The 19,883-nt window shown below is 49.9% G+C and overlaps 2 protein-coding genes and 1 long non-coding RNA gene across 24 annotated transcripts in view; 1 reads left to right on the top strand and 2 right to left on the bottom strand.

The window, feature by feature from the left end:
• SEC13 (SEC13 homolog, nuclear pore and COPII coat complex component) overlaps nt 1–6,552 on the bottom strand; it is a 33,599-nt gene extending 27,047 nt beyond the window's left edge. Inside the window, exons 1-3 of one of the 2 annotated variants that reach the window (XM_038565654.1) lie at nt 6,436–6,552; nt 3,373–3,417; nt 843–958 (exon numbers count right to left, since the gene is read on the bottom strand). In XM_038565654.1, coding sequence (XP_038421582.1) covers nt 843–958; nt 3,373–3,417; nt 6,436–6,438 — 164 coding nt within the window. In that variant the 5' untranslated portion in view covers nt 6,439–6,552. Of the gene's footprint in view, nt 1–842; nt 959–3,372; nt 3,418–5,890; nt 6,392–6,435 lie in introns of those variants that run through there. The other variant, XM_038565655.1, reaches the window with a different exon arrangement.
• A 77-nt stretch (nt 6,553–6,629) lies between these two features.
• On the top strand, nt 6,630–16,014 carry LOC111091240. Of its 8 annotated transcripts, XR_005374611.1 has the most exons (9): nt 6,630–6,830; nt 7,926–7,999; nt 10,666–10,748; nt 13,646–13,732; nt 13,838–13,898; nt 14,108–14,703; nt 15,235–15,389; nt 15,599–15,670; nt 15,814–16,014. It is a non-coding gene; the product is annotated as an uncharacterized LOC111091240 (long non-coding RNA). The 8 variants fall into 8 exon arrangements; XR_005374607.1 differs by having other exon boundaries at nt 13,646–13,898; XR_005374609.1 differs by having other exon boundaries at nt 6,632–6,830; nt 13,646–13,898; nt 14,108–14,209.
• The window catches only part of ATP2B2 (ATPase plasma membrane Ca2+ transporting 2), a 373,765-nt gene continuing 362,588 nt past the window's right edge, over nt 8,707–19,883 (bottom strand). For 8 of the 14 annotated variants that reach the window (XM_038565641.1, XM_038565640.1, XM_038565644.1 and 5 more), the window contains one exon: nt 13,568–13,879. In XM_038565641.1, the coding sequence (XP_038421569.1) occupies nt 13,568–13,879 (312 nt within the window). Of the gene's footprint in view, nt 13,880–16,712; nt 16,768–19,883 lie in introns of all 14 variants that reach the window. The other 6 variants (XM_038565653.1, XM_038565645.1, XM_038565648.1 and 3 more) reach the window with 4 other exon arrangements.

Here is a 19,883-nt window from a genome sequence, read left to right as displayed (position 1 = left end):
TAAATGCTACTTTGAGACAGCTGTAACTGGAATGTGCTATAAAGATATCTGTGTCTTCTACTGGTAACAAAGTTACAGGTGTTCTGAATACTGCTGTGGTTTCTAGCCTAAATCCATCATTGAAGGAAATGCTAAATATGAGTCACTGACAATAAAGATGTGATTTTTTTTTTTAATCTCAGCCCCAGTTCACCAGTCCCTGAATTCTATCCACCAAACCCTTGGAGATCTGTGGAACTCAGGTTAAGGATTCCCATTTACTTGAAATGTAGTGGACTGAGGGATAGTAGTAGGGATGTAGCCACAAAAATGAGCCAGGATCTCAAGAATCTTAGTAGGGAGAGGGGAAATCAAACATTTGTAAATATTCACTGAATATCTGCTATGGGCAGGCAAATAGGTAAGATTATAGAACTTACATAATTACTAATGCATTCTTACATAAACATTATTGCCTTTGAGTGATACTTTAGATCATGTCAGCTAAATTTAAAAAAATGTTCTTTCCACTTTTAAAATAACAGCAGCTGAAGGCATGCTGTGAGCAGGCTCCACCTGGGAGGCAGCAGCAATGGCCCATTTTGAGGGTGAGGAGGTGAAGTCTCCAAGAGGCAGACTGACTCTTACCCAAGGTCTTCTGGTAGGTTTTTGGATGGCAAAGTTGAGATTCATCCTGGATCCATCAGCCTGGAATGTCTGTTGAGAACGGCTGCCTAGCTGGGATAGGTATCTTCTCTGCTAACTGCACTGTGGGGCTCCTTTGATCTGGGTCCTCAGCTTTTCCTGCCATGCCTGAGAAGCTCAGCTATTCTGAGACCTCGCCCAGACTTGGCTGCACTTACCCTCTGAGGTCGGCAATGAGGATCTGTCCTCCATTTCGCACATCGAAGATTTTGACGGACCTGTCTGAGGAGCAGGTTGCCAGGCGGGTGCCATAGTAGTCCATCTGGGCATCGTGCTGCAAAGGGAGGATAGCTTGGGAAGCCTGCAGGCTGGGCGGATGAGGGTGGGGTAGGGTAGGACAGTCACCAGGACAGAGTCTAGTTTGGATCAGAGTTTACTGGATATTAATCTAATCTCAAAGCAGCATCACTATCAGGCAACAAGCTAGCATCTCTACATTCTCATTTCTCTGACAGGCAATGTCATTCTGAAAGGGACCAGAAAAACCATACCTAGCTGCTTTCAGACTCTTTACATACACAGGGGAAGTCGTTTCCAACCCTATTCTGTAGGGTGGGTATGGGAGACAAAACACTGGCTATCTAGCCTCCCTTTTCTTCTTCCTTCCTCAGGCCCCACCCTGTTCTGAGGCGCTATGGGCTACTGGGGAAGACACCCAGAGGTTCAGCTCAGCCCCAGAACCCAGGGCTAATGCTGATGGAAAGGAGCAGCCTCTGAATGCCTGTGGGGCCCAGTGAGTTCCTCCATAATGCACATCTGGCCTGGATACAAGGCTCTTTTTTTTTTTAAGATTTTATTTATTCATTCATGAGAGAGACAGAGAGAGAAAATCAGAGGCACAGGCAGAGAGAGAAGCAGGCTTCATGCAGGGCGCCTGACGTGGGACTCGATTCCGGGTCTCCAGGATCACACCCTGGGCTGAAGGCGGCGTTAAACCACGGAGCCACCTGGGCTGCCCTGGATACAGGGTTCTATTCAGACATTTGGGCTCCTTCCTCCACCTGTGGCCCTAGATCTTTTGTGGACCTTTGTTCCTAGATTTTTACAAGACCCTTTTCCTAGGAGTGTGCCCAGTACCCCAGACTCTCCATCCATGCCTTAGATGTCACTAGTCCCACCACTGATGAACCGACCTTCTGGATGCTAACTGGCCATGTCCCTGCCCACAGCTCTTATCTATCTTGTTCCTCTGGACCACAATGCCTGTTGTCCCACTGAATATCCTAGTCCTTCCTATCTGCTGCCTATTCCTACAGATGGCACCTTCCTCAGCTGTCTTACCTCGGGGATTTAGAGACTATCAGCTGCCACTCCTACGGTGTTCAGGAACAATCAATACCCTCTCAACAAGCAGTCATTCGGTTTGCTTCAACGTTCCTTCCTCATCTCCCTACCTGAGAAAAACATCCTGGTTCTTCTTTGGAAGTCAATCCTCTCCACTATTCTAGGTCTTGGCTTCTTGGAAGACAAGCAATGCAAACGTTAAGATAGATTTCTTAGGTACTTCTCCTGCAGAGTGCTATCACACACTTTGGAAAGAAGTAGGGCATAGTACCTAAAAGAGTTGAATCCTATCTCCTTACCTTACTGCTGTTTAACCTTGGAAAATCTTACATAATCTCCTTGAACCTCACTTTCCTTCTCTTTAAATGGGGCTAATGATGGCATCTGCTTTAAGGGTTGTTATGAAGGTTCAATGAGATACTGAACGAAAAGTATATAACATGGGGTATGACACTTAGCGAACATGTAGGCATCAGCCGTTACTACTTGGCCTCGTCTGTTTCTCAAATCCAACCTATATAAGTAGGTAGCATTTCCATCATTTTCCCCCATCTTAGCTATGAGGAAATCAAGGCTGGCTCAGAAGAGTTAAGAAATTGGCCAGGGGGTCTCAGATTGGATTTTCTTACCCAAGGCACCACATTGTCTCCAAACAGGTATGGTTAGACTGCATCCAGGAAACATATACAACTGTGAGACCAGGCAGCCTCTCAGGAGACAAAAAGCAACTGTTGGTGGGCAGGAGCCCTGAGATGAAACACTGTAAGCTGACTGACCAGGGTCTTGCTCAAAGGCTGCCTGGACTGCGTGGCCCTGCATGAAGCAGTCTGCATCTTTGCTTCTGGGGACTTTACCCTCTGGACCTTCTCCCCCACCACTCTGCCCTCTGATACTGAGCTCTGTGTTTGCCTCTCAGAAAACGCCCTGAGTTAATGACTTCTGGTTCAAAGGGCTTTGCCTGGCCTACTGTGTGTGGTGGTCCTACCTGGCTGTGCTCTGGGCTTTCGCTGTGCCTGCTCTCTGCCTTTATACTGAGTTACCTTCCCATTCTCTTCTTTCAGCCCCCTTTCCAGTGGGGCTAAGCACTGGCAGCATGAGGAAGGCAGGTGGGAAGATTATTGTTAAACTTTCACACCGGCTCAGCCTCCATCCCAGAGCAGGTTACATTGCTGGCCTGAAGACCGAGGGCCTTGAGCTATAAACTTTTCCTAGGTTTCTCCCACCAGAGTGACCAGAATGCCCAGTACTGGCAACCAGGCAGGCATGGCTGGGAGACTGACCATATGCTAAGGCTACAGCTTGATTATAGGGTGCCATGCCACACCAGATACATGAATGATCAACAGAAAAGCTTCCCCCGCACTGAAATGCCCACATGTGAGAGAAGGCTAAAGGAATACTTACAATCATATCCTCATGGGAGGTGTCCACAGTGTTAATTACTGACACCTAGAACCAAAGATATAGTTGGTAAAAGAACAGAGGGCAGTTAGAACGCAATCACCTTATTAAACGTACCAGTCATTTCTAAAGTTCTTGACTGCATTTGTTCGTTCACTCATTACACATTTACTTTAAGTATCTTCTTTTTGCCAAGCACCGTGTCAGTGACTGGAGATACAGACACAAATAAATATTTCTTGCCCCTGAAAATCTCACACATAAGTAACGCTAACATGGAAAGATAGGTACTTTAACAGCAGTTTACGTGTACTATAGCAGCCTGAGGAACTGGTGGTGGCAGACATGAATTGGGACTTAGATGATGAGGACTTTACCAGGTGGCTCAGGGGGAAAACGTACAGTCCAAGCAGAGGCAATAACATGAACAGAGAGGGGAGAATGGCAAGCAGTCTTGGCTACCTCTGAGGGTGAAGGAGGATGCTGGAGGATCTATGGCTGTTGTTCCTTTTCTGGATGACAGAGCTTCTGATTTACAGGCAGTTTGGGCAGAACAGTTAATACCTAAGCCTTGGAGAACCAATTCAAGGCGGACAGCTTCCTGGTCCACCACTTATGACAGGTTCTAGGCTGTCACCCACTGGGATCCAGGTTGAACAACTTAGGGAGCTGGAACACAGCTGCATGGTCTTCACCCTCTCACTCCTCTTTAAGGTCCAGCTCAAATTATGCCCGTTTTGAAGGTTCCCAGATTCTCCAACCTGCTGAACTCCTCTGAATATCTGAAGCACTGAGAGCACAACAGTTCACACTCTTTCTTTTCTGAAAACAGACCCAGGGTCTGTGTCACCTACAGTTCTGAATCTTTTCAAATCACCAGCACAGTGTTCTGCAACCAGAAGGAACTCAGTGACTGCTTGCTGAATGAATACATAAACGAACAAAACCAGACAGTTTTACTCTTTAAACTCCCGGGATAGAAAAGGGCTGAAAGGGAGGTTTCAGTTTGGAACTGGTATTCCTTACCACCATCCCCATTTCATCTTTTTCCAGCACAAGCCCTACAAGTATAAAGTCTGATTTGACTTTTCAGAAAAGTGGACACTGGAGGAGACAGTTGCCAAGCAGTTCAAAAGGTACATATCAAGTAAGCACAGGTCTCTCCCATCAAATTCGAGACTCCCTAATAAGTGGGCCTCCAAGGTCTGCAAAAGCAAGTAAAGATAAAAGAGAAGCGTCTCCTACTTTTGCCAAGCAGTCTAGGTTACAAAGGGCTTTCACATATGCACCAGGAAGGACAAAGGGCAGAATTAACTGAAGCCGTCCTATAACTAAGGAACTGAAGGAGCCTAGAGAAGAGGGAGCACTTGCCCAAGTCACAGAGATTGTTAAAGGTGGAGCTGGAAAACAGCCTGACCTGTTAATTCCCAGCTCACAAAGCTTTCCACTCCACTAGGCTGCCTATCCAGAACATACAGTAAGTAGTTGTTACAGTAAATTCTCTAAATCAACGGCTGAGGGCCAAGGAGAGTCAGGAAGAAAAGTTTCCTGGTAGTTTCATACCAGGTCACTAACTAGCACGGATTTTTAACCACTTTCACCCACCAGCCAGGACTGGTGAGCCACACTTCTGAACAAGTGTTTTAAGAGCTCCCTTCTTGGGGATCCCTGGGTGGCTCAGCGGTTTAGTACCTGCCTTTGGCCCAGGGCCTGATCCTGGAGTCCCGGGATCGAGTCCCACATTGGGCTCCTGCATGGAGCCTGCTTCTCTCTCTGCCTGTGTCTCTGCCTCTCTCTCTCTCTCTCTCTCTGTGTCTCTCATGAATAAATAAAAATAAAATATTAAAAAAAAATAAAAAAATAAAAGCTCCCTTCTAAAAAAGTCCTCCCTCCTGAGCACCTCACATTGTCTGATCCTTGTTAAGTAGTAAGAGGCAGTGCCCTTAAAACAATTAAGCTCTTCAGAATTGGTTGAAGAGTTAAAATTTCATTTAGAGAGAGCTGAGTATCAGCTTAAGAGATTATTGTTGTTATTATTTTTTAAGGATTTTACTTATCTATTCATGAGAGACACAGAGAGGGGCAGAGACACAGGCAGAGGCAGAAGCAGGCTCCACGCAGGGAGCCCGACGCAGGACTCGATCCCAGGACCCGGGGACCACCACCTGAGCCGAAGGCAGACGCTCGACCAGGGGCGCCCAGAGCATAAGAGATTCTACACAGCGGCTGAAGGATCAGGGGCCTAGATAGATGAGCAGTTTCAGGGCAAGACCTCAACCCAGGGTCCTGACTTCCGGTTCCCAAAGGTTCCCTCAAACCCCAGGCACACCCACTGTCCTGAGCACGGGTTACCTGAGCCCGGCACCCCCCCACCCCTGCCCATGCAGGCTCCAGGGACGCGCTTTTATTTATCAGTTATCATCCATTCACTCAATGAGTCAACGAGGCATGACTGTACATCGGATCCTAGAGATGTAAAAACCCGAGTCTACCTCCAGAGAGTAATTTAGCTCGTCCTTACATGAGGTTCTTGAACTGCCCGTCACACTTCGGGGCCCTACATTCACGTCCACATACACCTCTGCTGGGGCAGGTGGGAGGCGGCACAAGGGTGGTCACGGGGTTCGCGTCCCGGCTCGGTCACTTAGGCGGCTGCGGAAGAGGTTCGCCTCTCGGAACCTCAAGCTTCGCGGGCGGCGCGTCCATCTCGGGGCAGCACCTATTCTGCGGGGCCGTTAGCGGGCCGCAGACCCCGAGCAACGCTGGGAACTTCCTAAGGTTTAGGATACGGAAGCTCCCCCGGTGTTCTGGGTTTTGTTTTCAGTTGTCGGGGGGAAGAGAAAGAAAAGAAGGAGCGAGAGGCGCGGGGGCGGCTCGGCCGGCGGAGTTCCCGGAGCTGCCGCGGCCTCCTCCGGCCTCCCCCTCCGAAGGGTTCCGAGACGCGAGGCCAGAACCCCGCAGGCCCCGAAGCGGCGGAGGGGGAGCTGACCGGCCGAGGCCGCGGCTCTACCCTTGGCACGGTCAGGGAACCCGGGAGAGGGCCCCGTGCTCTGCCCCCACACTCACCATGGCTGCGACGGCGGCAGCTCCCGGCCTCGGACGTGGCAGCTCCCGGCGGCGCCCCCGAACAGCTCACTTCCGGCGCCGGGCGGGCCGGCGGGCCGTGGCGCTGGAGCCTCCGGGTAGCAACGCGCTTCCGCTCGCACAAACGTTCCGGGGCGGCGCCCCGCCCTCCCGAGGCCCCGCCCCTTCTGCGTGCGGATCGCGGGAGACCAAAGGGGGAGGGGCTTTGGTCTCTGATTCTGATCCCGGGGCTCTTGGAGTCGGGAGCTCGAGCCCATCTTCTCTTCCCAGCAGGCCCCCCCTTTTGCTGAGATCTATGCACGAGAGGAAGGCCTCGTAACTGCAGCTTCACCCGCCTCCCTGCAGAGCTGGGTGCCACCGGCCTTAAGAGGAACACTGTAGGAGGAGTAATTTTTTGGGTAGTGGGTAGACTGGTCCTGGTGCTTCCTTGTTGTTGGGACCTCAGGACCCAAAGCTGGGGCCAGGGGCAGAGACGGCCAGGAAATGCCAGCTACCGGCGGCTGAGCCCTTTCACCGTGCCCTCTCCAAACCGCGGGACCCAATGCCTCCAAACTGCCCCTTCCGCACAGTCTTGGGATCCTGTGAAGTAGAAACCCCAGGCAGGGTGGGATCTCATCTGGGTTTCTGCAGCTAGAGCCCAGGAGCTAAACCCTCGTGTCCCCAGCCCTTAGGTCCCGGGCTTCCCACTAGCACGATGAGAATGTCGTGAAGCTGATGGAGCCTGGGAGCTCCCCTCGGCCACACCTGGTGGGGCAGACCTGGACCCTTCCTGGTGTTAAGGAGTCCAGGGGCCTAGGGTGGAGCTCAGGCTCGCTTTGAGTAAGTCACCAGCCCTCAGTTTCTCTCTTGACACTGGGTGGAAGATCCCTAGCTAGAGGTGGTCACTGCTGGAAGGAAGACGTTAAGGCTCAAGAGACTGTGATAGGCCTAGACCACCAAGGAGCTTTGGAGAGGGGGCCAAGGATGTGGGGTCTCCGAGTTAAGAGCTGGGCCTCCAGACAGCAGCCCACCCTCTCACCCTCACCTCAGCTTTCAAGATTATTTCCCTCTGATGGAGAAATATTGCAGGGGTGTTGGGGACAGCACTTAAAAGTGGAGCAGGGGGCAGCGGAGGTGGGGCTTTTGGGTCTCCTGTTCTTCAAGGGACAAGCCCTGGCCTTGGATCTGTAGCTGCACCACCGATTCTCTGGGTGCATCAGTTCTCTCTGAGCCTTGCTTTGCTCGAGTGGAAAATGGGACAGTCACATTTTTAATATAATACGAATATACTGCATGGGTCATAGTTGGTATTAAAGGAACTCCCTGGGATGGGCGTCGAAGTTGGAAAGATTGAGGATTTGGGACAAGCAATGCAATTGTATCTTATTCATTAAGGTATTTGCTGGTGAGACTGAAAGGCACTGTAATATAGAGGTTTCACATGCTAATTCTGGCATCATTTCTGGCTAGGATCATGACTTGTTTCTTTCTAGGTGGGTGTACCCTTCATCTCTCTGAGCTGCTGTCTCCTTGTCTGTTAAGTGGAAATTATAATACTACACTGAAGGTATATGTTGGGAGTAAATGGATCCTGGGATGTGAAACTGTTTGGAAGTTAGATGGGCCTATATGGTGCTTGATCTGAAGATCAGTTCTCCCTGACAAGGCCTAGTCTTTAGTGTGTGTATGTGTGTATGTATGTGTCCATGGGGAAAGGTGCACATGTGCAACCCTCAACCTTTGAACCAACACTGAGATCATCTCTTGGTTTGGGCACATTCTTGTTTTCTGCTGATGCTCAGCAGAGGTTTGCAAAGTTCAGATTCTGCCTCCCGCCTCCCTAGTAAGGGATGCCACCTACATCTTTTGTCCCCATCTTCCTTCAGCTCCCTCCAGTTGATCCTAGACCCCCCACATCAGGCCATTCTTAGCTTTCCCCAGTATGCGCCCCCTTCCTCCCAGACCCTCTGTCCCAAATCTCTTCCTCCTCCTTCTTCTCCTCCTAAGGCCTCTTCCCCCAAAGTCTTGCTCTCTGGGGCTGTCCACTGTTCCTCATGGAAGGTTAATGACTCATGACAGGTTAAACTTACTCCCTTAAATGGTGGAAGTTTGAAAGGTGTGACGCAGTGGAAGGAGAGAGACCACCCACTGAGCTGTGCACCCTTGGGCAAAGTGTCTTTCCCTCCCAGGGACTCCATTTTCCCGAGTTCAAGTCCACAGAGGGCGGGGACCCAGCTGTCCTTCGGAAAAAGGCCTTGTGATGTGTACCGTGTCTGCGTTTCCACGTGTGCATTTATTGTTATTGCTCAGGATAGTGTTGAAAAGGCAGACAAATCCCATTAATTACAAAGAGCACAAGCCAGAGATACAGAGAAATAAAGAGTGTACAATAAGAGCACAGTCACTTCCCAGCCCCGATTGTCCCGGAGCCCCCCAGAGCCCGGGCAGCTTGTGGAAGCTGGAGCGGCACCATTTCCTCGCTACTCTGTTATAAAATATGTGCACACAAGAGTTAGCAGAGTGTGGCGACCCCCAAGAGGAAAGGTCCGGAGGGAGAGCACCACAGGCATTACAAAACAGACTTAGGGGGCTGAGGAGGTCCCAGAGCAGCCTCAAAGGTCTTGTTTTTGGTGGAGGGGGTGATAGGTGATGTCCAGGGCCTGGGATCCCCTTCCTTTTACTAGGGTGAGTAGGATCTCTGCATCACAATCTGGACAGCTTGCTTTGTAACCTGTAAAAGACCTGGGGATTTTCTGCTGCTGTTTGATAGGGCTTGGCTCTGGAAGACCCAAAGCCTTCAAGAAATGCACTCCTCCCATCTTCTCATGGGATCTCAGATACTATGGAGAGAGTTTAGGGTGGGAGGCATGTTGCAGCGCACCCAGCTGACAGCCTCCCTTAAGTAGAGCAGGGATGGGCAGGGGGAGTCAGGGTGGTTTGAAGGTCTGAGAAAGAAATTCCTGCATCCCAAAGGACCTATTACACAACCGCTGAATAAACTCTGAATAAAGAACAAGAAGTGACTCCCCCTCCCCCAACAAAAATAAAAAAGTTCGTTCAGGAGAGGGAGACAGAAATAAATATTTCTTCCTGAAGAAAATTAGAACTATAGACAACTGGGCCATGCATTCTGGTAGCTCCAGGTCTGGGAGAGAGAGAGATCCCTCTCTTCCTCTTCTGGGGCAGATGGAAGGTCCACCACAGCACAACCAAGGTGGGTGACTGAGTTCTAAACTGAGACTGGGGGTAGGGCTTGGTGGCCTTTCCTGATGACAGCCTTGCTTAGGGTACAGGGGCGATCATGGGAGGAACATTCCCCCAGGATTTAGAATGCTCTTTTTGTTTCTCCTTATGGGACGCTATTTAGTGACCCTGAATGAACAGTGCTTACAATGGCAGGAAGCCCTTTGCCAGTAAAATGACAGGGCCCAGGATTTGGGGTGGGGGAAGGACAGGGGGGTTGTGGTGGAAGACTTGGCAACATTGTGAAGTTTCCTTAAAAGAATAGCTGTGAGACAATAACCAGGAAATTTCGTTTAAAAAAAAAAAGAGGGAAGGGTACTTATCCCTCCACATGATAAAACATTATATAAAATGACAGTAATTAGAACTGTATGGCTGGTGCCAGATGAGACACCCAGAGAAGGGAACAGAAGAGAAATTCCAGAAGTAGACCCAAATCTATATAAGCTATCAATATGTGGTACAAGTGGCATTTCAACATGGTTGGGAAGAGAGCAGCTATTCAATAAGTAGGCTACCCAGGCTGAGATGGGTCCAGAGTCCTTGGCCCACTACTGTCATTGTCATTGGTCTGGTCTCAAAAGCAGGGCACCCTCCCTCTTGTCAACCCTGTGCTCTGGTTGGGACAAGGGGGCAAGGGACTGGTGGGAGCAATGGGGGCTGCTTCAGAGTTAGGGAAAGCACTGCCTGAGACACAGGGAGGAAACGTTCCTCCCTGCCCGCCTCCACAGGTGGGTGATTCTTCATCCCCGGGGGTCACTGAATGTGCCCCCTGCTCTTCTCTCATCTGTTGAGGGGAGACAAGTGGTTGAGCTTAGACCTCAGAATGAATCTGCTATCTTCTGAAGCCCTTGTCCAGAGGACAGAAAAGAAGCTAAGTGGATGGTGCAGTCCCAAACCGGAAAAAAAAAAAATTACAGAGTATATATTTGCTGTGTTCTGGTTGATGTTGTTTTTTTGCCTTTTTTTTTTTTTTTTTTTAAACCACAGACATTTCAGAACCACACTGCGGGAATAAGAAGAGTCAGCAATTGAAAGCATAACCATTGCATAGTATTAAATGAACAGAGACGGTGAGTTCTTTATTTACAATTATTGTCTAGATAAAAAAATTCATAAAAACAGATGAATGGTCATAAATTATTTACCCCCTAATGGGGTGAACTGCCAAACGTACCCCATGCTGCTAGATATAGGACGCAGAGTGCAAGCTTTATGTACTACGGTGAGGTTTGACAAACCAATCATTTCCTGTGTGTGTGTCTGTGTGTGTGTGTGCGCGCGCACGTGCGTGTATGTGTGTGTGTGTGTCTGTGTGTGTGTGTGTGTGTGTGTGTGTGAGCATCCATCATTCCTGACAAGAAAAGACCAACACTAAGGTCGGGTGTTCCCGGTCACTCTACCACCGCTCCCTGTTCCCCAAGCTAAGCTCTGCTCAGAGAAAGCCTCCTGTTTTCCCTGTGTCCTGGCTCCTAATGAACAGGGAGCGTGGTGCGCACACGCAGCTCTCCTGGTGTTGTGGAATGAGGTCATGGACACAAGATTGGAACAGAGAAGGTGGGGATATGGGAAACCTTGAGAAAGGAAACTACAAAAAAACAAAAACAAAAAACCACCATGTTCCAAGGCTGCTCCATGTTTTCCATGAGTGGGTCTTTCCTTTCCTGGCAGGAGAACAGCGGGCTGGCTTTTGGTGGTGTTTGTATTGGAATCCAATAAGCATATCTGAGGGCTGGTCACCCTGTTGGGGTTGCAGTTTCCTTTGCTGGGTACATTCAGAGATACTCCTTCGCGACATTCAAGGGATGCTCTCACGCGCAGAAGGTCCTCCTTCCAGGAAGGTTTGCCAAGTGGGATGGGCAGACTTGGGATCCCAAACCCTCAGGTTCCTTCACAGCCACCCAGACGTAGGCCCTCCCAGCGGACTATGGCTCTTTTCCCAAGTGGCTCTCATCTTGTTTGTGGGAGAATTCTCTGGGCCTGGAGAGGGGAAGGGCCGAGCTGACACAGAGCAACCATGGGAAGGGTCAGTCTGAGGAGCGCATTTCGCAAGCGAGGTGGAAAGTGTTTGGTTTTCCTTGAAGCATGGGACGTCATCGATCATGGTATTCAAAATGTCTTTTGCACTGTACAAGTTTATGGAAAAAGATTGTATGCTGAAAAGTCTCAAAGCAAACTTTGTATTAAATACAAAAGTTCTTTTATGAAAAAAGCTGATACCCACAAAGTGCTTAGCAGTTAAGAGGCTGACGTACAATTAAATAAGCTCTCATTAAGTGGGATTACTAGTGCTGTTATTGTCTTGGGGGGAAATTAACCACCTTTTCTCACCTGTGATACTGTAGGGTTTCAGAATGGCTTTCTGTCTGGGAAAGCAAGACTTGCTGTCGAAAGGCTACAGTATATATTGCGACTACAGGAAGACAATTTGGTTTAAAAATCACACTGAATACATCTCAATATACACATCATAAGGTTCGTTCGGATCTAAATAGTGCAGAGAAAAAGGCTATTCTTCTTCAAAAATAAAAATAAAAGCAGCAAGCCATAATGATCCTCATCCAGTATGCCAACAGCTCATACGCTGCAATTTATAAGTAAATAAACCTCTAAATTACTTAAAAAAAAAAAGAAAAAGAAAATCAACACAGTAGCATTTATAATATTGCAACACTACCTCAACCTCTGTACAGACAGTGCCAAAGAGAACCTCTTTTTTTTGAAATGCTCTTGGTAAACTCAAGCGAGTTTCATCGAGAGAAAAGTCTTCAACCAAAGCTTGGCGGATGCCCGGATCCTCGGGCTGGGCCGGCCAGTAGCGCTACGAACCTAAGAAGCCTTCTCTCCTCCTCTCCCTTGTCTACGGAGCACGGTGTTAACCCTCTTCCAGATGGATACTCGGTAGTGTTTGGCTTCTGTCTGGGCCTCCCGTGGTAGTGACATAATTGAACGGAAACAGCAGGCAAAAATCAGAGCATGGCTATTGTAAAACATCAAGGATGCAATCCGGGGAAGTGTCTGTTGGGCTGAGCTGTTTTTATAGCATCTCAGCCACCAGTGTTCTTAAACCGTACAAATAGCCAAAGACGTTATCTACAGGTTTGTAAACAAATTACATTCTTGTTTTAGGACATAAATAAGTTAAAATAGAGCAATTTAAGCGGAAACAAGGCAACATGCCGGCAAAAAAAAAAAAGAAAGAAAAAAAAACTTTATATATCCGTGTGTGTGTGTATATATATATATATATACCTATCTATATGGACGTATACAGTCTTGGAAAAGTATACGTTGATATAGATACAAAGAAATGGATATAACCTTGTGAGTGTCTATGAAGTTCTTCGGTTCCGTTGGTGCAAATTTACTAGGTGAGTGAAGCTCTGCAGTTTCAAAAAGTTGTTAAATTAACCTATACAACTGAGACCATGCTGCGCAAGCATTTTCAAAAACTCACAGACCAGTGGATTGGATAAATAGTCTCAGAAAAGAGTCTGTTTGCAGTTCCCGCCTAAGAAAACAAACAAAAAACCCTCCCCGACCCCCCCCACACCAAACAAGGGGAGGACTGGAAGTGTACAGTACATTCATGCAGGGGACGTGGTGGCCTGGCGGGTGCATGGCTGGTCCATGTTTGGGCGGGAGCCTGGGAGGGCTTGTCCTGGGAAGATCGCTCACTCCCGGGGACACCCCGGGGAGACCCCGCCCCCCTTGCCTCAAAGTGAAAAAGAGTTCAAACAGCATCGCAGCCAGAAAAAGGGTCTCTTGGAGGGGGGGGGAATGTTGGTTTTCTCGCCAGTATTTGGTTTCCTGTTGTTGCTCGTTGCTGCTTGGGTGAGCTGGGTGCCTGGATGGGTGGGGCCCGGGGGTGGGTGGCGGCGGGGGTCCTCAGCTAAAGCGACGTCTCCAGGCTGTGGATGGGACTCCCTGGACTTGAAGAGGTAGCTGATTTGCTTGTGTCGGTTGTCAGGTTGATCCCGCTGTCGATGGCGCTGTTGTTCTTGTTGAGCGATGACGGCGGGCTCGAATTCTGCTTGAGCGCGGCATCTTCTTCCAGGTCGGTGTCGTCAATGAGGGGGATGTGGGGCTGGGAATCTTCGATCCGGAATTCAGGGTGAGCCATGAAATTATGGATGGAGGTTCGAGACTCAGGCTTTTCTAGACCTTCATAGAGAGAGCTACGGAACGCCTTCACGACGCGAATCTGCAAGGGAAGCACAGGGGTGAGAAGCACTGCCTTGGGGGGGGGGCCGGCAGCCAAGCTTGGGGGGGTGCTCGGAGGAGGGGCTGGGGGAAGGGGGTAGGCACAGCGGGCGGCTGGAATCCACAGTCGCTGGGTGTTATGAGCAGGGGAAGGAGGGGGAAGAATGGAAGAGGGGGCTCAGGTTATATGCGTCCATGAGGTTTTAAAAACTGCTTTGGTTTTGGTCAGAACTACAGTATCATTCGGACAGGAGGAATCAAGCCCCATCACAGATGGTGGGAACCAGTGGTTAGAGGAAGCATAGTCCACTCCGGCGGGCACCCAGACCTAGTGAGAGACTGAGCCTTGTTAACTTTAAAGCAGAAGTCCAACCATGCAGAAGGGGAGCGGGCCAGATGGGAATAAAGGAGGAAGGAGGAGAGGCTAGTTTTAGAAAAGTAATCTTAAGAAAACCACACGCAGTTAAGAAACCATACAACATGGAACAGATAACATGTCACGAAACAGAGAAGGAACAGAAAGGAGAGACAGTTGGATGAGCTGGGACAGGAGAAGACACACGAGGGCCAGAGGACAAGAACATCAAACCGAAGCAGCAAAGCAAACCAAAGCCAACTCAGGGCTTTCTGGGGTGCAGAGCAGAGGCAGCCAGAAAGCACGAAGGAGCCGGCGGACTGATGACATTCAGGGGCGGGAGCATGCCACGGTGAGGGGTTGGGAACCACACAGCACACACAGACAGACACACGGCTACACTTGGAAGCCTGGACAATGTGAACGGAGGTCTTTGTACCCAACGTTTCTTTCCTTCATGCATTTGGGAGGTAAACACTCGAGTATAGACTCAAAGCCCTGGCCAGTCATTGGAGGTGATTGACTTTGGGGTCCCTTATTTCCTGGGGCATTTTCTTTCTTTATTTGTGCTTTGAAAACACAAAACCTCCAAAAGGGAGGCCAGAATCAGATGGCCAAACCCAGCCCTGGGTGGGATTCTAGGGGTGTGGAGCCGAGCCACAAAACAGCACACTCTTTCATTTTCTGTGTCTTAGTCGGAACCCGTGGTGGTTCTCAGAAGTGTGAAAGGAGGTTGGAGGCTAGTGGAAGGAGCACTGGATTTGGAGTGAGGAGGACCTGAGTCTGAGTCCTGGCTCTGCCACTTTTGGTGCCTTGACCACGGGTGGGACACGCTGCCTCCCTGGCTGTCCTCTGTCCTGCCCCATGGATACAGAGGATTAGGACCCCCGTGTTGAAGAGAGGGGTCCCTTCTCCAGACTCCTGGGAGGGGGAAGCCGTGCCTATCATCTCAAGGGGAAGATGGGACTTGGGGGCAAAGGTTTTCACTCCTGTCTTCCCAGATCCAACTCAGAGTGGCGGCAGTGGCAGAGGAATACGAGGCGGAATCAGCGCCTCCAAGGAGCAGAGCCTTGCCAAGTTGTCCGTGGAGCCGAGGGTGCCTTGCCTGGCTCTCCCTGCAGAGCAGGGGCTGCCTCCATACCACAGGGCTGCAAGGGTGCGGGAACGGGGGGGGGGGGGGGGGGGGGGCAGAGGATCAGCAGGGCTCTTGTGGTCTGAGGATTTGTGGAACTCTCAGCTAAGCCCAGGGGTGTTGGGTTGGTGGGAAACGGGTGGGGAAAGCCCTGTCCATGGGAGTGAATCTTCTAGGTGACTGTGTCTGATGGTTTTAGGTGTCGTAGCTAAGGGTTTATCTTACTATTTCAGAGGGAAGTGTTTCTAAAGCACCCAAGATGCTCCTCTGCCTTTTGATTTAGTGTGCACAAAGAATTTAAGTTGGTCAGTAATTCTTTTGGTCTTCTGTAAGACCCCTGAGTTTTGATGTTTTAAAAAAAATTTCTCTCTTTTGTTGTCAGCCATCATTACTCGTTCTGACTTTTCCTTATTTTCTCAAAAGCATCTCTGTCTCTTTTCCTTCTTAGGTGCTGTGGGCTGGGGACTCCAGGGGATCCTGCTTGTTGGAACCATGCTTTAAATGAGAGGCATCAGGCACCAAGCAAGAGCCAGCAGACGCTGTGTATTAGTGCTGGCACTCCGTAATGGCTGTTTGCCCTGAGGCCTCTTTCTCCCTGGATTCCCTATTCAAGGCTCTGTAGAGATGATTAAATATTCTGATCTCCTGATGAGCAAGCGACTACACCCTTGATTAAGTTAAAACAGCAAAAAAAGTGTTGTGGGCCTCAGTTTTCTTATCTGTAAAATGGAAATAATAATCATTGTAACTGTCCAGCCTAGTGCCCAGTGTGTTCTGAGGCTGTATTGCAATAAGGTGCTGGCCGGAGCGCCTGGTGGAGGAGGAGGGATGGTGGCGGGATCCTGTCATGTGACTGAAAATGCAGAGGGGACGACACACAATGAGATGCAGGCCCCTTGCCCTCCCCCTGGCATGGAGACAACAGAAAGAATGAACTGCTCTGGACAAGACTGTGGGGACAAGACTTTTCGGGACACCCCGCCATGGTCATCTCAAGTGTCCACTTCGGTTCTCTCCGCGGCTGAAATGAAAAAAATATGGGAAGAAAAAAAGCTCTTCCTCCTCCCATCCCTGCCTATCCTAAAGTGAGATTCTGGGACATAAGCTTCTTTTGGGTACAGGTTGAGGGGAGAGGGAAAAAGGATCCGATCTGTGGGATTTCAGACACTGGTTTGATCAGCACAAAGGGAGCAGGAGACCCACGCCCCTGTGGGATGGCTCGAGGGATTGCATCGGCCCCGGGCTGGGACGGGTTCGACATACTCGAATGTTTACCCGGCTTCAGGGAAGCCAAGAGTCTGGGATTGATTCACATTCATTTCAGGCTCAAGGTTAAAGACTCACAACCTCTTTTAATTTCACTCTCTCTTGCTGAACTCTGTCTCCAGGGTTCTCTAGCCCTCTAGGGAAACAAACACATGGAATATTCAGACAGTGGAGAGGTCTAGGCCCCACCCCAGAAGCAAGCCATCTCGCCAACCCAAGATTATGCTAAGTTTGTTACCAAAACGCTAATGAGAGGTACAGTTTTCTTTCCTTCTCCATTTCTCCCCTTAAGAGATGCGAACTCCTTGCCCTAGCAGTCCTCAGAATCACGGATGTGATGAGGGAAGCGAGAAGTGGCAGTAGGAGATGCCCCCTGTCTGGTAGTGGCCAGAAAGTGGCTGGTTCTGGGTTAGGTGTCTGATGTTCTCGGCCTGGTCGGTTTGAAGAAGGACCTTCACTGACCAACACCGAGCCTGCTATAAACTTGCTAAATACAAAAATGGCTTGGAGTTTGAGGGGCATGAGCAAGAGTTGCAGTGCAGTTTGGCCTTGGGTCACAGAGCTGAATGCTAATTTTGTCCTCGGTCACCAGTGGGAAGGTGCCCTTCTCCTCAGTCCTGGCCAGGCTGGCACAAATACAAGCAGAGAAACAGCTTTCCTGGCCTTCTAGACTCCAGAGGGTTGACCCCTCTCCGCTTTGTGAGGCTGTGGGAATGGGCACTGGTTCTGGAATGGAAATTCAAACTCTGCAGGCTCCAGGGCTATGGGCTTGTCTGGAAAGTGACGTGGGATGGTGGGAATAATGAGGCGCTTTGGAGTCAGACTCCTAGCCACTTACTTGTGTGATCATGGCCACGTCGGCCCAGTTCTCTGAGCCTCAGTGTCTTTCTCAGTGCAATGGGTATATTGACAGATCCTCCCTCCTATCTCCTTGGTGAGGCATATGCGTAGTGAAGGATGTGGGACCTACTTTGGAAAATGTTGAGTAAGGCTCAAGTATAAGGCCTTGGAGTATGCCTTTAAGTTTCTGGGGGAAAAAAACAAACTCACTCTTGAGTCAGTTAGAAGAGGAAGCAAAGAGAGTGGACCAGAGTTCCCTCCCAAACATTCTGGATGCAAGTCTGACCTGACTGTCATGTCACCACATGCATCTGTCTGCCTGGGGCCTCCATCTCACAGTGGTGCCAGGGGTGGGATTGGCTGGGGGGGCTCCTCACCCCACGGTCATGAGTCAGAAGTCTGCCTCAAGCACACACTGCCCCACCACTGGCCTTGGTGGTCAACTCCTGACAACCTAGGGGACAGTGGTTTGACTCATTCTAGGGTATACGGATTCCAGATATTTTGGACTCAGCATGCACATGGCCACGCTCCTGTGCTGGAGAATCCCCAGGAAGAAAACGCTGCTCAGAGGAGGCAGGAGGCAGCCTACTTCTTCATGCCACCCAAGCCGGACCCCTTCTCTTACTCCTGACTACTGGCATCACCTCCCTGTGAGAAAATAGCCTTTGACTCCTGAAGGGACCCTGCCTGGTAACCAGAGGGCCCTCAGAGTCCTTGGAGACCAGAGGAGGTATTGTATTATAGCAACAATTCAGGTGAAGGAGGAACTAGGGGTATTTATTCAGAGTTCACACTCTGACTATATTGATCAAAATGTGTGTGTTAAAGCTATAGAGGTTGCTATCCCATTTTGAACTAGTACTCCTGGCTGTCTTGACTTGGTGTCAAGTTCCCACAAGACACCCCAAATTACAGTCTGGATTCTCTGGTAGAGGATAGGAATACAAGATGCTTAAGGAGGCAAGATGAGGGAGTTGGATGAAGGAGTCATGCCTGACCAGCCCCTCTAGGTCCTTGGAAAGAATGGAGGGTGGGTGGGAATGGGTGTCTCTCTGAAGGGGGAGTGTTGAGAACTGATTATCACTCGACTGGTCTTATTGAATGGTTTTATAAATGACAGAAGAAAAGGTGAGAATGATATTGCCCAGGTTTGAGATGACCGAGCTCTTTCTCTAGGCTGAGAGCTAAGGTGTGGGGCTAAGCCATGGGAAGACTTCCAAAGGTTGCATGAGTGCCCAGAAATCCCAGGTGGGCTCTGGCTGTGGCCAGTGTGGAGCACCGTGCCTCAAAAGAGGTCAGACACAGCCAGAGGGATGTGGGAGTCAACAAGAGGGATGGCAAGAGCCAAAAGAAATGGATTCTTTCCCCAGTGGCTCTCCAGACTGGACTGCCCCCATCATGTTTTTAAAAATGATCCTTATGCTTGAACCAGGATCAAGAATTGTATGCTCTACCAACTGAGCTAGCCAGGCACCCCTAGCCTGGAACACTTCAAGTCAGGTGGTGGTGCTGAGCAAGGCCAGAGCTAAGTGGATGCAGGAGTAGGTCAGCCGGTGAGGCTCTCTGCTGTAAGGGGGAGGAGGATGGGACCAATGTGTTTCCTGCCTTGAGAAAGTCTGGCAATGACAGGCATGGAGACGTGACTTGGACACCATCTGCTCAACTAGGTCTCCATTTCACCTTGGCTTGTCTGGCCTCCCCATTGCTGGGTTTTTGTGCTAATGAATGAACACAGAAGGGCTTTTCTTCCCTTTCTGCATCCTCCCTGTTATCCTGCCTACCTGGCAGGGCTGTATCCACTGAACAGTTATGGGATATGAGCATATGCCATCAATAGGCTCTCTGTGGCTGGTGTCTCCTGCCCGAGGGCTCAGATGGCCCAGTTCCCACCCGGCATGCAGGTCCTCTCCTGCTCAGTGGTAGGGGATGTGTGTGTGGAGTGTACTGTGTTTGGATGGGGGTACGGGCACTTTATAAGATATGGAGAGGTGAAGCCCTGAGCCTATCCCTCATCAAAAGCCGAAGGACTGAAACACATTGTGGGAATCTGAGACCAGAACTAGGGATTCCCCTATAGTTTGGGAGGGGCTGACTGGAGACAAGTTCAGGGAGGCAGGTTATTCCTGCTGGGGCCAGAGGCATGGAGGGGTTCAGAAAGATCTAGGTAGGCCAGAGACGAGAGATCTAAGTCAGAAATGGTGGCATGAGGAGGTGAGCTTGGCAGGAGGGAGAAGATGGAGGAGGCCAGAGTCCCTGGCTATCCTCCAGATGAAGAAGGACAGGAAACCATGGGTTAGACCAGATCCCTCAGGGCCTGCTGGCGCCCAGCCAAGATGTGAAGCATGGTTCACCGTTTCCTGCCTGAGGTCAAGCTGAATGGGTCAAGAGCCCTGGCCTTTCTGGAAGGGG

Source organism: Canis lupus, chromosome 20 (genome assembly GCF_011100685.1).
Source record: "Canis lupus familiaris isolate Mischka breed German Shepherd chromosome 20, alternate assembly UU_Cfam_GSD_1.0, whole genome shotgun sequence".
NCBI lineage: Eukaryota > Metazoa > Chordata > Mammalia > Carnivora > Canidae > Canis > Canis lupus.
The sequence above is the reverse complement of the archived record's forward strand: the minus strand, read 5'-3'. Positions and strand labels throughout refer to the sequence as shown.